This window comes from Clarias gariepinus, chromosome 6 (assembly GCF_024256425.1).
Source record: "Clarias gariepinus isolate MV-2021 ecotype Netherlands chromosome 6, CGAR_prim_01v2, whole genome shotgun sequence".
In the NCBI taxonomy this organism is placed as follows: domain Eukaryota; kingdom Metazoa; phylum Chordata; class Actinopteri; order Siluriformes; family Clariidae; genus Clarias; species Clarias gariepinus.
The window spans coordinates 38,783,051-38,800,053 of NC_071105.1; the positions used below are offsets into that span (position 1 = coordinate 38,783,051).

General features: G+C 36.6%; 1 protein-coding gene across 1 annotated transcript; it reads right to left on the reverse strand.

Moving 5' to 3' along the window:
• Nucleotides 1-3,492: 3,492 nt before the first annotated feature.
• Nucleotides 3,493-14,736, reverse strand: LOC128526205 (membrane-spanning 4-domains subfamily A member 4A-like). Its single transcript, XM_053497823.1, has 8 exons — nucleotides 14,657-14,736; nucleotides 8,029-8,218; nucleotides 6,754-6,864; nucleotides 6,589-6,645; nucleotides 5,771-5,926; nucleotides 5,431-5,544; nucleotides 4,777-4,857; nucleotides 3,493-4,241 (listed from the first exon to the last, which is right to left on the reverse strand). Exons 2-8 carry the CDS (start codon nucleotides 8,191-8,193, stop codon nucleotides 4,143-4,145), a joined length of 783 nt encoding a protein of 260 aa, XP_053353798.1. The 5' UTR covers nucleotides 8,194-8,218; nucleotides 14,657-14,736; the 3' UTR covers nucleotides 3,493-4,142.
• Between the last annotated feature and the right edge of the window lie 2,267 nt (nucleotides 14,737-17,003).

Sequence of the window (17,003 nt, forward strand, 5' to 3'; positions counted from 1 at the left end):
CTGTTGTGCGTGAGTGGTGTGACGTGTGAAATGTGCTCCAGTTCAAGCTAGTGCTGAATTGGATGTAGGCTCCTGAGTGAAGGTGCTGCTCATGCCTTAAATGCTGTGTGCTTAATAAAGTACTCCCAGCCATTGCATTGGGTAGCAAATAAGCTCACTCGTCTCTCCAGCATTCCTTCCGGCGTAAAAACGCTACAATATATATAATGAAACCAGGAGGAATGTCACATGTACAGTAATAAATACTCTTTTTCCGGAACAGCAAACTTTTCTTTTACACAGTGGTGCACTAAATAATGCATTTAATCTTTCATTGGAGCGGTTAATAGAATCGTAAAAACGTCTTCACAAAACTGGCAGAATCAATTATTTTGGATAGAATGGGCCTATTTTTATCAGTCCTCCTTGTTTTCAGGGGTAACCCCTAAAGGCCGCCGTGCGTCCAGAGTCTCCTCGTGTGTGTTTTTTTGTATTTTTGTGTTCTTGAACCCCTTTTCCCAGAATGCACCTCTGTCAGGTGATGGGAGCGCTCACCTGAACCGAGGTGGCTTATTGGGTTCATTATAAATGGTCGTCAGTTCAGTTTAGTATGGGGTTGTGTTTAACCGAATGTCATGCTGTTTTAGGGAACCTCTGTTCTGTTACTGTTATAGGAGATTGTTAACCTGTTACAGTATCTCCGTGTTTCTTCCTGTTCTTCTGCTGTCGGTTTATCTGTTAACTCCGTGGTTATTCCTGCTCTTCTTCTTGTTAGTTAAATGATAGACTCCTTGGCCACCCTGTAATTTCTGTTCAGTCGAATATGCCTCACCTAAAGCCCACACACAGCACCCATAACAATAGTGCTTCTTCACCGCTGTAAAGTTTTTAAAGTTGCATAGTAGAACAAGCCAGTTGCTCGGTTTGTCCACTGTGAAGGTGAGCAAGGGAGTGTTCGCACCTTTAAGAACAGATGCAAGAGGAGACAGGAAGATAGCAGCAAGGAAGATTTAACACGTTAATATCAGATCTATAAGAAAGAGAGCAAGGAAGTAGCAATAACTCCTTTATTCCTGTGACTCCTTTATCCAGCTGTGCAGTGATGTTCAAATTTCCATTTTCCAGCTTGACAGAGTTTTCCAAATGTGCCCTGGTGTTCTCATTGTTCCATGTTTCCTCTGACAAGTGCTTCATATTCCTTATGAGCGTCCATGCTCGTTCTTTCTCATATATAGTGATGAGCCATGCTGTTCGTGACCCTCGCTAGCTTGCCAATGCCGCGGATTTTGGCATGTACGTATGATGAAAGCATGTTAATGTGAGCCTTCCGGAAACCATACAGAGTGCACTACAGGTTTTTTGTAAAAGAAAACCCAACCCATTATGACAGTCTATCAAAACATGTGGGTCCTTTTCAAAAATGTATCAGAATACAATCGACCCAAAAGAAGTGAGCACAGTATTTCCTTGGGAGGTTGAGAGTGTAAAAGGTGCTGATGTGTAAAAGTTTCCTCTTTACCACCAAGTGTATGTGTAGCAACTTCAGAAACACTCTCTGTAATATTTAAATATTACTACTGGACATTCATAAAAAGAGACAAAAAAAAAAAAGCAATCAATGTCATTTTTTGAAGAGTGCATTTTCTGCTGAAAGAAGGGGAATCTCATCTCATGGTCCTACATTCCTGAGGCTAAAGGGAAATCTATTAAACTGTGTAAAAATATGCATAATGTATATTTTCATATGTTTAGGGAATACTATTATATATTTTTTTGTTTTTATTTGATAGTTAGTGTAAGGGGTTTAAAGAGCCTAGCTCATTTCTCTTAACTTGAAATTCTGTTTTAAGATCTCAAAATTGTCACGGTTTGAAGGATGCAGGCAAGGCATATGTGTAGAAGTAAATAAAGAAACCATAAAAGACACACAAGAACAAAACAACCGAACTGAAACTCAAGTATATTGTGGCAGGATCAATATCAATAATGCAAACAGATGCTAGATAAAAACTAAACGGACAAGACTATTTATAACCAAGCTCATACACAGATAACGGTGTACATGTACAGTACTCAGCACATGACATGGTGCGCTCTGGGAAACGATGTCCCACATGAAATAGTCCCTGGGCGCAAAGCAATAGCCAAGGGTTTAAACTTTTTGACGATTTTTTTACAGCAAACATCAGATTTTAGACATTAAAGATCTTCACATGAGTGAGTATTTGCCTCAAATTCAAATGAACTCCCTGCATGTGGGAACACGATGTACGAGTCATGGATTATGTTGGCAGAGAAGTTTGTATTTATGTCGTGTCTATGATGCAATTTTTTGCTGTATGAGTCTCGTCCTTCTGCACAGGTTTCAATAAACCTTTGTTACTTTAGTCTTGATAGTTTTTAGTTATTTCCATGACAAGAATGAAAAAGAATATAATGTAAATTATTTTGTTGGTCTACTTTAAATAAATATTGCATTACTTTATGAACAGCAATACCAATTAGAGCCACTAGATGGTATTGTTCTCAACATCAATCAGTGAGTTTATTGCATGTAAATGTTCAGGCACAGGGCCGGGCTGAAGTTGCTGTCTTTTGCCTTTTAAAATATATTTTAATTAGCTAAAATGGTACAATATATCTGTTTTTACACACACCGACTTTAGCTGTCTATTAAAATAAAAAGTATACCTGCTGACTAATCATGCTTTGTTATGCTTACTTTATTTTTCTAAGAAAGTCTAAAATTTTACTACATGAACAAAACTCTTCTGGTAAATCACACTAACATCTTTAATGTACAGCACATTGTCAAGGATTAGACATTACAGCTTAACCTTACATGCCATTTTAGGGTTTTAAGGAACAATTTCAAATAAATACAACTATGCTTTAAGGAACCTTAACAAGAAGATATGGCATAAACATAAACTATAAATAATAGCTTCTTTCTACTACTTTTACAGTTTTATAAGGCAACAGCTTTCCTACAGTAGGTATGTATACATTGTCAGAATAAACATTATGGTATCATTAAGTGTTTTAAGCAGTATAAATCATTATGTATTGCTTTAAACATTAGTACACTATTAATTATTCAACCTAATAATAATAATAATAACAACAACAACTATTATTATAATGATGATTATTATTATTATTATTGAGCAATGTAATATAGCAGTGTAATTTTTCCTTTTGTTTCCCTTTAGTTATTCAGATGCAAATTGAGTGCAAAAAATTATTATATTACTACAATTATATATATATATATATATATATATATATATATATATATTTATATATATATATATATATAGTCAATTGCTTAATTGTTAATAAACTGTTTCATTATTGTTTCAGGATTTTATAAATGTCTTATGATTTTCATATAGAATACATAGTTTTTAGCCAACATTAATATGATAGTGTCTCAGGAATTTTATCTACTAACTTAATCACTGAACTAAAAGTAATTGTGATTTAAAATTACAAATATGATGTAAGTAAGTAAGTAAGTAATGGAGCATTCAGAAGATTGTTTGCTTGTTGAAATAATGTGACAATCCAAAGCTCAGAATCATCCACATAGGGAATGAACTCCTCTCTATGTCTAATAATATTAAAAAAATATCTGTCTTTGACACTTCATTACAAAGTGATCAATATTATTGGTTATTTTTAATGAACAAAATAAGTATAAGTGTTGCAATACAAAAAAACTATATAAAAACATAAAAACTGACAAAAATGTCTTTAATCATATGAAATTAGGATAAGACTATAGATTAAATTAGATTAGATGTTAGATGTACAATCAAATTGAAAGCTTTTATTTAGCACATTTCTTTTGCACAGTTGTACACTGGCTAGTACATTCAAGTCATAATTTTGAAATAAACAAAAATGTAAGAGTATGGTAATAAATAGCTTCACAAAACTAAACACAACGTAATATTTTGGATTAAATGTATCTGTTTTTTTTCAACTTCCCGTTATGATCTATACTTCCAATTTAGTGGCCATCTTGTTCAGAGCATTTTCTGTGACAGCCATTTTTTTTTTTCCAGAACCAGGCCTTTGTATATATCATTCTTATATCATTCTTGTTACAATCTTCCATTATTCTCTAGCTCCAACTGTGAAACCACTAACTGTTACCATTAGCCTTCAAGCTTTGAATTATCCAAAGTTCCATTGATGTTCCCATAATAGACTGGAGGTGAACTGCTCCTGGGCATATCATTTATTGTATGCACACCCTGTAAAACAAATGCTTGGTAAAGGGAAAATTTAAAAATACACAAAGAAAAATTCTTTTTGCATTGGTCATGTGGCATGTAGTCAAATATTAAATTTATTTTAGCTAATACCCTCATCTCACCTATGCGGTTTCGCGCGGTGGCCGTCAGTACGGTTCATCAAGACTTACCACGAGTTTTGCCGCTGTCATTTTTATAATAAAATTTTTATTTTATAAATAATTAAACATGTTTAATTGTTTATGAAAAAAATAACGTTTAATTTTTTTGGTGGCCCTGACTGAAGCTCGCGGACCTTACAGAACTTTGCGGAACGTTGGCAGGCAATCGCGGTGGCTCAGGGTGCCTAACACTGCATCTCACCGCGAGTCAAACCGCATAGGTGAGATAGGGGTATAACGTCCAGTTAAGGGTTAATATTATATTTAACAAACACCAACATTCAGTATAAACCTGAATGTTAAAACTTTAATTGATCAAAATAGAATCATCATCATTATGTTTTTCATGACAACACCCTACAGGTTTCTCTTACCGGTTGTGCATGATAAGCTGGGTTGGAAATGACCACAGGAACACCACTTGCCGGGTTCTGAACCACATTGATAATGTTCAGCTGAGGGACACAAAGGGATTCATACTTACACAATACACAATAATTCTATTTGCTCATGTTTATAATAGTAAATTGTTCACTAGAGATAAAATACTCTAAATTATTCTTGATCTTAGATAAATATAAAGGCATAATTTATTGTTACATTAGCACTGTTTGCTGTCCTGGACTCTGAATTCCTCACTTGCTCAAAATATGGCCAAACTAGACTCCATTCCTATCAGCAGGTGGGAATTAATTGAGTACATTTACTTTATTTATTTTCAAATATCTGCACTTTACATGAGTAGTTCATATACTGTATAACAAATGTTTGGGGTGGCTGGTGGTAGAGTTCAGATACAATCAGGCTTCGAGCTGGTAACCTGACCCTGTACAGGAAGTATCTGCCACAGAAATGACAAATGTATTTCCAGGGTGGCGAGCATCTGTCACCTGATATGCCAGATGTCACATTGACAGAACCGCCATGATTTCTTAGTACAATGTTTAAAAAATCTATTGATAGCCTGTGGGTTAAATGTAAAAGCTTTTAGTTACATTGCTCCTTATGGGTAAATGTAAATTATTTACAGTAGGTTGATCGGTGCAGGTGGCTTTGCAGGTGAAGGCTGAAACTGTAATGGAAACGGCAAACTGGAGCAGAGAGAAAAGCAGCAAAACACCAGTAATTCCATTGGAAAAACTCTAAAAAAAGAAAAGAAAAGAAAAATCCACCAGCACAAAAATTAAGCTTTTCATTTTTTTTTTTTGTTGTACTAAATTTAGAAAATACTTTCACTGTATTTGCTTTATAATGCTTAATATATTTTGATAACCTTTTATAACATTGTATTTTTTTATTATTTGGCTATTTTTTAACCTTGCCACATTTTAAACTTTAATAATATGATGATAAACAGATAAATCATACCGCTGCAATGTAGTTATATCTGCATCCATAACCGTAATAATAGTCATTGTAATAGCAGTTATACACCGGGCCATGCAGCAAATCCATAGAAAGCATGATGACGGTGATTCCTGCAGCTATTGTGCTGAAGATATTTAGCACCAGAGCGGCTTTTACCTGAGAAGGCAAAAAAATAAAATAAAATTCTTGATATCAAAACCAAATTTTCGTCACAAGCTAAATAAATCTGAAAATTAAAGTAGTAGTTGTTGTTTTAACTGAAAGAGATTTGAGTCAAGAAATTTTCTTTGAAAGTGACTGTGTGAGTACTAGTCTCTAATGGTGCTTCAGTATTCGCCCCTCCCTAAATATATATATTTTTACTAATTTATTTTAGTCCGGCTCCTTTAATGTCAAGTATGAAAAAAAAAACCTTTTAGAAAGAAGTTGTGTAGAAATGACAAAAAAATGTAATGTATTTCACAAAGCATGATTATTCTGCAATGTAATGTTTTGTTTACTGTCACTTTTACATCCATGTACATCCATTATTTATTTATTTATTTGAGCAGAAGAAACTTGTCTACGTCTATTAAAGTGACACTCAATTGTGACTTTTTTAAATATGCCTACAGGTAACGTTTTAAAGTACACAATAAACATATTGAAGGACATAATATCAAGGTTAATTAGTAAAAGAAATAAACAAATGAAAACAATATGTGTAAATAAAATTACTTCTGCAAATAAATAATAATCTATATCTTAATACAGAATACAATACGAAAATACATCTATGTGCATTTTCATGCTGAAAGATGCTGTTGGTGTTTACGTACCTTACAGACATTAAGCTTGTTGCTCGCTGAAACAGCCAGAGACCCAGCGCTGATGTGCTGTAAATGCAGAGGTTTTTTTTCTTTTTAAGAAACACTATATAAACAGAGTAAATTTTAAATGTTTTTAAAAAACTGAACAAACAACCAAACAAACAAAAAGCTTACAATCAGTGAGCCCCAGAAAACAACTCCAGAGAACACGCTGGCAGTCTGAGCAGGGAACATCATCACGATACCAAACAATATCGTCAACAAAGCAATCATTATTTGGACAACCTGTGGTTAAAATGCACAGACACATACACACACCTTTTTTTTAAAAAAGATTGTTTTTTTGCATATTGCAAAAATAATCTATGTATTTATGTCTAAAGTATTTGTAGTTGTCATGAATGGATGTTACAGGCTGTTGTTATTACCTTGGGTTAAGAAGGGCAGGCATAGGCGCAGAGGGTTTAACAGATAACCAGAGTCTTTTATTAAGGGCCAAACAAACAGTACTTTCCCAAAACTTAAATAAACAAAACACCGGCTACTGAAGCTTAACATACACACAGGCTCTTTAAACTTAACACACACTCTCAGAATCTTTTTACCTAACACATTCACAGGTTCTCTATGCATAACGCACACACACACACAGGTTCTCTACGCATAACACACACACACAGGTGCGCCGTGGTAAAGTGCCCGCCCTATCATCCGGAGATCGCTGGTTTGGTTCCCGGGTGATGCTGTAACCTCTCACAGCCGAAAGTCTCGAGAGAGCTAAATTGGCCAAGCTCTCTCAGTGGGAAGAGATGAGAGGTACTTAGTGCTCCCACATTAATCACGGCTCTACGCCATTCGGGGCATCTGTGAGCTCGCGCACGCAGAGGGAGCAGATAGCGCTGTCCTCCGAAGTGTATTACGCCGCCACCAACTGTGCGTGAGCAAGCAGTTCGAAAAAAAGAGGTCGGCTGGTGTCACGTGGTTTGGAGGAAACACGTGACAACCCTCCGCCCTCCTGGCTGAATAGTAGTAAGTAGTCCCTTAATGTGGGAGCCCCCCCTAGTGACGGGAGGGAATTGGACACGACAAGTGTTGTGATATTGGATTGGAAGAATGCCAGGGTGGCAGAATGCATAAAAGGTCAATTTTTTTATATATATATTTATAACGACAGTAGATCACTATTCCATAATAACCATGTTATTATTTGTTTATTTTCTGTATTAATTTATGAGATTTTTTAGTGCCATGTGCCATGATATGAAAAATACCAAGATTACCCTGAAGTCTAAAAGTCTTAAATTAATGTCTTAATATTTAAGTAAATTTTTCATAATCTTAGTAAATTATGTAGAGCACTTCTTAAAACACAATGTTTAATGACAAAATACTTAGATCACATGGCATGATCTATTATTTTTTTCTCTGTGATGTAATAGTGTGACTTACGCCCAGTGCTTTGGGTTCTCCTTTCAGGAATTTCTTCAGTGGACTTTGAATCTGAGATAAATTTTGTTCTGCTACAACTGAAACAGTTGTTGAGGGAACAACTTGAGTGACAATGGTGCAGCCATGTCCCAGATCATTAAGCGGTATCTGAGGACTGGCCATCATTAAAACTTTAGACTGGATTTTTAATCTGTAGATAAAAAAACAGTATTATTCAGAGTATAATTCAGTAAAATCAGTATTTTATTATTACAATGTTGGTATGAGGTGAGAAAAAAATAGGTGTACACAATATGACATAACTAAAATGGTGTTTCTAAGTTTGACATAAAAAACTATATTTATACACATTTTATTTCACCAAATGAAACAAAACACTTATTAGCAGCCCAAATCCAGTCTGGACCATGACAGCCCAAGCTATCCACTTAGTGAGGATAATGCAGAACATGAAAAGACAAAGCTTCACCACTTTTGCTATAATCAGTAGAGAGATCAGATGAGGAAAAGGACCATTATTAATCACTTTATGCAAAATGTTCCACTGGACAAGGAAAAAGAATAGTTTACAGACCTCACCTATCATGTATCAAGCTAAAGAATCTCTAGAGAAAGCATGCAAAGGATGATTTGACTGTCAAATATAGGTGGGCTTTTATGGCAGCAAGAACCCATATTGAGCTAAACAGGCAGAGATTAATCAGAATATCAGAGAAGAGGAAGACACCCAGGATACCAACATGGCACCATAATGTGATGGAAAAGTTGAAAGACCTCTGGAAGGACCTCAAGCAGCTGATCAAGATACTATACATCATGAAATAACGACCACCAGGATAAGAAACTAAAAACTGTAACATAGACTGAAAGTCATGTTCTTATAAGCTATGGAGACCATGATTAAGATCAGACAAAGCAGAAGATCAAGGTTGTGACTGCCTACAGGTACTGTATATCAAATGGTATGGGGAGTTCAACACACTGCAAAGCCACAATTAATGATTTACACAGAATAAGGAGGTTCTACAGAAAAAGAAGGTGAAGTCGTCTGTGCTATTAAAACCGTTGATTTAAAATATTAAAGTATCTTCTTAGAATTAAATATAATGTTATGACTCCGATATGCAATTTGTGTCTGTCTCTCTCTGCTCCTGTGTGTTGGACCTGTCTGTTTTAGGTGGGTGTGGCCTGTTAATCAGCTGGAGCTCCAGATTGGTCCCACTCTACATCCTATCCTGATATAAGGACCACCCCAAACACTCAGCCTGGGCCCATTTTTAAGGCTTGTTGATTTTGATCTGCTGTGCGCTAATAGTTTCGAAATTCTGATTGACTCGTTTGTTTTTGAGTGTTGTGCCAGAGAGAAAGAGAGTTTGTGTGTTATAGTTTGTGTTGTCTTTGTTAAACTCTGTATTGACTGACTCTCCTGTTTATCTGAACCCTTGCTGGTTTTGACTATGATATGGATTCCGATTTGGCTGCATGTAAGCTTTTTGTAAATAGTTTGTAAATAATTTAACTCTCTTTATACAGGAAGTAGGGGGTTAGACGCTGTTTCTATATTTTTACTCTATTTTCATACCGACAGAAATTCCGCCACCATGTGATAACCGCTAGTCAAACATTTGTTGAATTTGCAAGAGACAAAGCCAATTTGTTTGAAAAATGGTGCGCTGCCACTAAAGTTGTTACATTCGCACAATTAAGAGTTAATACTATTGGAAAAATTTAAGAATTGTCTTCCAGAGAAAATCATGATCTATCTGAATGAACAGAGTTTTTTCTCTTTCTGAAGCTTTGCTGATGAGTTTGTGCTTACTCATAAAGTAACTTTTCCGTCGCCTGCGAAGTGTAATCTTTTTGATCGGGTTTGCAGTTCTAAGGATACCCCAGTAGTATCTAAGAACGATTCGAGTGTAGTGAAAGAGGAAAATTGTGAGTGCTTTTGTCATGAGGTAGGACACCTCATCGCCATGTGTCCTACCTTGAAACGTAAAAATAGCAAGACAAAAGTTTCTAAAGCTGTTGGTTTGATTAAGCGACCCCTTGTTTCTCCCATGAGGGAGAATTCGAACACCACTACTGAACCTGTCTTTGAGCCCTTTATTTTTTATTTTGTTTCACTTAATAACCCAGACTCGGAGACAAAAAGAATTCGCATTCTTTGAGATAGTGACGCCTTACAATCCATAATCTTGGAAAATCTGCTGCCATTTTCAAAAAAGTCAAGCCGTAGTTCTAGCGTTTTATTGCAAGGCATTGATCTTTCTGTGGTTAAAGTTCCATTACACAATGTCTATTTGCGTTCTGGGATTATTTCAGGCAAAGTTAAGTTGGCGGTTCGGCCTGAGGTGCCTGTTAAGGGTGTTGCGCTCATACTGGGAAACGATCTGGCAGGTAAAAAGGTTTTTTGTTTACCTGAGGTTACAGGTGTTTCTGATGTACAGGATGATTCTTTGCAGGAACAATCCCCTAGTGTATTTAGTGATTGTGTGGTGACTCGAGCTCAAGCTCAAAAATTGAAAGACACCATAGATTTGTCTGAGACCTTCTTGTGTGCTGATAATTCTGTTGAGACTAATGATAAAAGTGAATTAATTGAAGTGAAAATGTGTGAACTTCGCAGTGTTGATTTACCATTCAAAAAAGCCATATTAATTAAGGCCAAAAGTGCCGATCAAACTCGGTGTTCCTGTGTTGCAGCTGCTGTCGTGCCAAGCGTTTTGCCAGAGCATCCAGTTGCCTACTATTTTGACGATGGTGTCCTGATGTGTAAGTGGTCTCCATGTCCAGTCACCGATAACTGGGGAACTGTTTCAGGTTGTCATTCCAAAACCTTTTCGAGAGCAAGTTTTGAGCATCGCACACGACCATGAACTTTCTGGGCACATGGGTATTTGAAAAACTTATGATGGGTTGTTAAAACATTTCTTTTGGCCTTCGATGAAATCTGACATCTTCCAAATTTTGTAAATCTTGTCATGCATGTCAAATATCTGGCAAGCCCAATCAAGTTATCCCTCCGGCCCCATTGAGACCAATGCCAGTAATTGGTGAACCATTCGAACAGGTTTTGGTTGTTTGTGTTGGACCTTTACCCAAAACTAAATCGGGAAATTCTTATTTGTTACCTCTAATGTGATACCCCTACGCTCACTTAAAGCTCATGCCATTGTTAAAACAATCATCAAATTCTGCACTACTTCTGGAGTGCCTAAATATATACAGTCTGATCAAGGAACAAATTTCATATCTAAAGTTTTTGCCAAAGTAATGAAAAACATTAAACATCAGACATCAAGTATCTAGTGCCTATCACCCTCAGTCCCAGGGTGCTCTCGAACGATTTCATCAGACGCTTAAATCTATGCTCTGAACATTTTGTGTTGAACAACAAAAGGAATGGGATGAAGAAATCTCATTGTTGTTGTTTGCTATTCGCACTACAACTCAAGCATCCCTTGGTTTTAATCCGTCAGAGTTAATTTTCGGGCACACAGTATGTGGCCCCTAGAAGAACTTGCAAGAGCAAATTCTCTCAGCTGACCACCCCTCCAGTACTAAGAATGTTTTGGATTATATTAGCTCTTTTGTGATCGATTGCATCAGTTGGGGAAACTGGCAAAATGCTTGCTTGATGCTGCACAAGAACAGATGAAAACCCGATATGACCAAAAGGCGGTCCCACGCTTATTCCAAACTGGTGAAAAATTTCTGGTTTTACTTCCTGTGCCTGTGTTAGCTCTTTAAGATAGATTTACTGGCCCCTATGAGATAAAAGAGAAGTTGAGTGACACTGCCTATGTTTCCACCCCTGATCGTAGGAGAAAGACTTGTTTGTCATGTTAACATGCTGAAAGCATATGCGACACGTTCTGACTCTAAGGGTAAGACTCCCCTCCTTACGATTGTCCCGGTAAGTGTTCCACTCTGAGTTTTCACCAGAAATTGGTTTGAAGATAAATAGTGCCACCTTTAGGTCGGCTCGGTTGTGCAATTCAGAGACTTTATTGAACCTTTCCGCAAAGTTTTCTCACTTACCTCTATCAGCTCAAGCTGACATTGAAGCTATGATTAGGAAATATCCAAATCTGTTTAGTGACTTCCCCACTACTACTCATGTGTTAAAACATGATATTGAGGTTGGTTCACATGCACCCATCAAACAAAGGGCTTATCGAGTAAACCTATTTAAGAAAGAGTTAATGAGGAAAGGAACCCAATATCTGCTCAAACATAATCTAGCATTCCCTTGTTCTAGTCCATGGTGTTTCCCATGTCTTAGTTCCCAAACCTGATGGTACTTCCCGGTTCTGTACCGATTATAGGAAAGTCAATGCACTGACCAAAGCTGACTCCTTTCCAATGCCACGCATGGAAGACTGCGTAGAACGAGTGGGTAATGCTACAGTAAGTTTGTAACGAAACTTGATCTACTAAAAGGTTATTGGCAAGTGCCACTTACTGATTGTGCATCTGAAATTTCTGCTTTTGCCACTCCTGATTTGTTCCTGCAGTATCGAGTTACTGTATGCCTTTTGGCCTTCGAAATGCAGGAGCTACATGTCAACGGTTAATGTCTATCGTGCTATCTAAGGTTTTCTAACTGTGAAGCTTATCTCTTATTTGTTGCAAATCGGAGACGATGGTTTGAACCATCCAATCAGTTTCTTTTCAAAAAAGTTCCTTGAACATCAAATGAGCTACAGTACTATTGAAAAAGAAGCCCTTGCTTTAATCCTTGCCTTGCAACATTTCGAGGTATATATTGGTTCGACTGTACAACCTGTTACTGTTTTCACCAACAAATGTCAAATGCCAATCATCGTTTAATGCGATGGTCCCTGATTAGTCAAAGTTACAATTTGAAAATATGCCACAAAAAAGGTGTTGAATATGTAATTGCTGATTCAATGTCACGTGTTAACCAGTAAAACACTGCACGTTTTATTTTATGGGTGGGGGTTCTATGACTCTGATATGTTATTTGTGTCTGTCAGATTTCTCTCTCTCTGCTCCTGTGTGTTGGACCTGTCTGTTTTAGGTGGGTGTGGCCTGTTAATCAGCTGGAGCTCCGGATTGGTCCCACTCTACAGCCTATTCTAATATAAGGACCACCCCAAACACTCAGCCTGGGCCCATTTTTGAGCCTTGTTAATTTTGACCTGTCGCGCTAATAGTTTCGAAATTCTTATTGACTGTCGTATGTTTTGTCGTTTGTTTTTGAGTGTTGTGCCAGAGAGAAAGATAGTTTGTGTTGTCTTTTTTAAACTCTGTATTGACTGATTACCCTTGCCGGTTTTGACTATGATATGGATTCCGATTTAGCTGCATGTAAGCTTTTTGTAAATAGTTTGTAAATAATTTAATTCTCTTTTCATACAGGAAGTAGGGGGTTGGACGCCGTTTCTTTTTGTATATATTTTCACTAAGTTTATTGTTTAGGGAGACAGGTAAGCTAGTGTGTATTTTTTCTTTCGTTCAATTTAAGGTTACTTAGATTTAAAACAAAGTCTGTTTCGTTTATTGTTTTGGCCTGGTGTTTCCCTGAAAATAAATCCTGTGCAAAGAAAAATTGAAAAATAAACAATTGAACATCTCTCTGGTGTAAGCTCATTTAGTTCTTACTTTCTGTTGCGGCTAACCCCTAGAGGTCGTAACAATAAGTTCAGTTGAAACCAATGCACAGGCATTTCCAAAAGAATATCGAGAAGGCACACATTGAATTTCAAGGTTTATTTAACTGGATGAAATGGCAGGGTGACATTTGAAGGCAGTATTTTTTCTATCCAAGATCAAGCAGTGAAAGATTCTAAGCTTTAAAATCTAAAATAAACCTTAAATAATAACAGCAACAATAATAATGATAATAATAATTAAAATAATGGTGCAAAATTTTGATTAACCATGCTTTTAGACTTGGGTTTTTACTTTAGAATATTAATAATCTATTTAAATAAAAAGCGGAATTCTTTTTTAGGGCTATACATTCTTTAGCCTGATAAATATCCTTGTTTGAAGGTTTGTTCTTTTCTCATCCAGTGACAGGACACTGAACATCAGTTAATCATTACAGTTTACCACCCAAGCAATACACTTAGCAATGAATCAAATTAATGAATGAGAGGCCTTCAAGTCAAACCTTTGATTGTGCAGAACAGTTACTGTACAGTATATGAGTATAACTGGTAAAATGTTTTTTCTCTGCAGTTTTCACTGACAGATGCATCTCTTTCAAAAGATATGAAAAGTAATACATCTACAGAAGCTTTACCGCAGATAAATTTCTCATTAGTGTATTATGCTTGAGGTTTGCTATAAATGTCAATCAGTTTTATGCCTTCATTCCCCAGAGTCCAAGTTTGACTTGAATTTCCCTCGTAGAATAAAAATTAGTTATCTAGATAGAGACATTACATGATAGTTTCTAATGTTCTTTGACAGCATTTTAGCCAAACATTTTAACACCTCTACTTGACAGATGTAAATATAAGTAAAACAGTCCATAATCACCCTTTTTGCAAGGCAAAACTACAAGAAAAGCATTTTCATGCCATAATCACACTGATACTTTCACATGTCTGTTATAAAAAGTTATTTTAAAAAAAGAAAAAAATACTTATTTTACCTCCTGTTTTAGCAGTGCAGTCCCTTTTTATTTCTGTGTTTGCTAATAAATGCTACCTTCTCTCCCTTGCTCTGTTAATTATTTGCAACCTATTTGCAACCTACTCGCAAAACAGATGCAAAACAGAAAGGAAAAAAAAAACAAAGGTTTATACATTCCAGTCTTCTAAAGTAAAGGAAGTACATACTGTAGCTGAAGTATTCCCAGCAGCACAGACTAATTGGTACTTCCTAAATAACATGACCTGAGGTGTGGCTTTAAATAGACACAGCAAAAAAGCACCTTGTGTTAAAGACTTATATACATAGCTGCAAGGAATAATTCTTGGTTGCATGGCGTGATAAATGAATTAACTGTGCCTATCACAGCACCGTGTACATTATGTACATGCTTATCAAATTTTTTTTTAGCTCTTAACTCCTTAAGAAGAATTTACTACCATCTCATCATTTGTATTGATGGTGACCTACTGTATAGTTGGTCTAGAAAAAAATCATCTGCCTTTAAATTAAATAATTAAATTTTGTTGCTTCGCAGCCTGAAATTAAAACTGGCACAATTTTTGTTTTATCCAGCTGTATTACCTCAATGCAACTTTTAACTTGCAGAACTGCTCAAGTCAAATTTGATCTCAACTGTTTGGATTTGAGTCTTTAGGTCATTCCTAGGTCACTAATATTCTATATAGAGTAGAACCTCGGATTACGAGCATAATTCGTTCCGGGAGCGGTTCGTATTCCAAAACACTCGTAAACCAAATAGAATTTTCCCATAAGAAATATTAGAAACTCAAATTATTCGTTCCACAACCCAAAAAGTAAATACATAAAAATTATTAACACAAAATATGAAGCAAAAACAAAACAAATGAACCTTTGAAAAAAAGTACAAATAAATCCCGCCAGATAAGTGTTTCCGTTTGTGTGTGTATGTGAAAGTAAGCTCCCCTCTCCCCCTTCTCGTCTTACACAGTTACCCATTCTCCACTCTTTTCATACACACGCACACACAACGGAAGCACTGTTTTATCAACAAAAAAAAAAAGAAATCCTTCTAATGACACTTGATTGAGCGACACACTAATGGAATTCAATTCAATTTTATTTGTATAGCGCTTTTAACAATTTTCATTGTCTTAAAGCTGCTTTACACAATCAAAAAAAAAAATTTAAGTTTGTATGGAATGTGAATGTGTATGATTAAAAATGGTCAGATTGTCCCTGGTGAACAAGCCGAGGGCGACAGTGGCAAGGAAAAACTCCCTGAGATGGTAATAGGAAGAAACCTTGAGAGGAACCAGACTCAACAGGGAACCCATCCTCATCTGGGTGAAACAGAGAGCAGGAATTGATCTGCATTCATGCAGTGTGTTAGGTGGCAGGCAGTTCAGCATAACAGTTGATGTTAATTGATATTAATATGGAGTCCAGGTATTGGAGGTAGACTTGTAGGAAGTTCCAGGCCTGAACTATCAATAAACTGCAACGAAGTCAAGTCCTCAGAGAAACAGCTGTCAACACCAGAATCGCAACAGAGCAGTAAGAAAAAGTGTGTCTGTAAAGGCGAACGTAGGAGGGGTCTAGGTGTGTGTGTGTGTGTGTGTGTGTGTGGCACGTTGTCCAATGACGCACACGTACACAGACACAGAGCAGGCTGAACCTTGAGGAGATAGAAAATGGATCTTTAACCTCTCTAATGACACTAACTTTTGCCTTACACGTGCGCTGTACACACTCGCATACAGACACAAAATAAAATGTTTTACACACACACACACGTGGTCACAGTGTTATAGTAAACAGTACACGCGTGCACGGATGTTAATTATACCAGTAAGAGATGCCCACTAAAACCTAGCAAGGATGATGATTACCCACAATTCCCCAGCGCAAGAGAGAGAAAAAACGTTGGCTCACTTGTGATCACAAATAATTAACAATAAGTGCATGTGTGATACATGATACTCGGTACTCGTAAACCAAGACTTGGGTTCCACTGTATGTGATTATTGTATAGCAGCCAGTTGTGAATGTCAGCGTATGTCTTTTCTCATCACTCTGCAAAGAAAAGAAGTTCTTTAATGTGCTGCTGACACGACCGTGGTGAGTCGCATCAGCAAGAAAGCCGAGTCAGCATACAGAGAGAGAGAGAGAGAGAGTGCAGAAGCTAACAGACTGGTGTAAGGACAACAACCTGTGTCTGGACATCAATAAGACTCGATAAAATTGTTGACTTTATTAGGACAATAAAATGATACAGTACAGTATGTCGATAAAAGCCTACCTGAACTTGAACTTAGTAAATTAAATTCTTGACCTTATCACAATAAGACATCATCCCGCAGCCT

Bases quoted from the DNA above. Each gene is read 5' to 3' on its own strand.
- LOC128526205 (XM_053497823.1), bottom strand. From the start codon at position 8,193: ATGATGGCCAGTCCTCAGATACCGCTTAATGATCTGGGACATGGCTGC. The intron at 6,646-6,753 runs GTAAGCTTTTTG...CTGCATTTACAG, and splicing joins TTTTCTGGGGCTCACTGATT to CACATCAGCGCTGGGTCTCT. The intron at 4,858-5,430 runs GTAAATAATTTA...TGTGTCCCTCAG, and splicing joins CCTGCACCGATCAACCTACT to CTGAACATTATCAATGTGGT.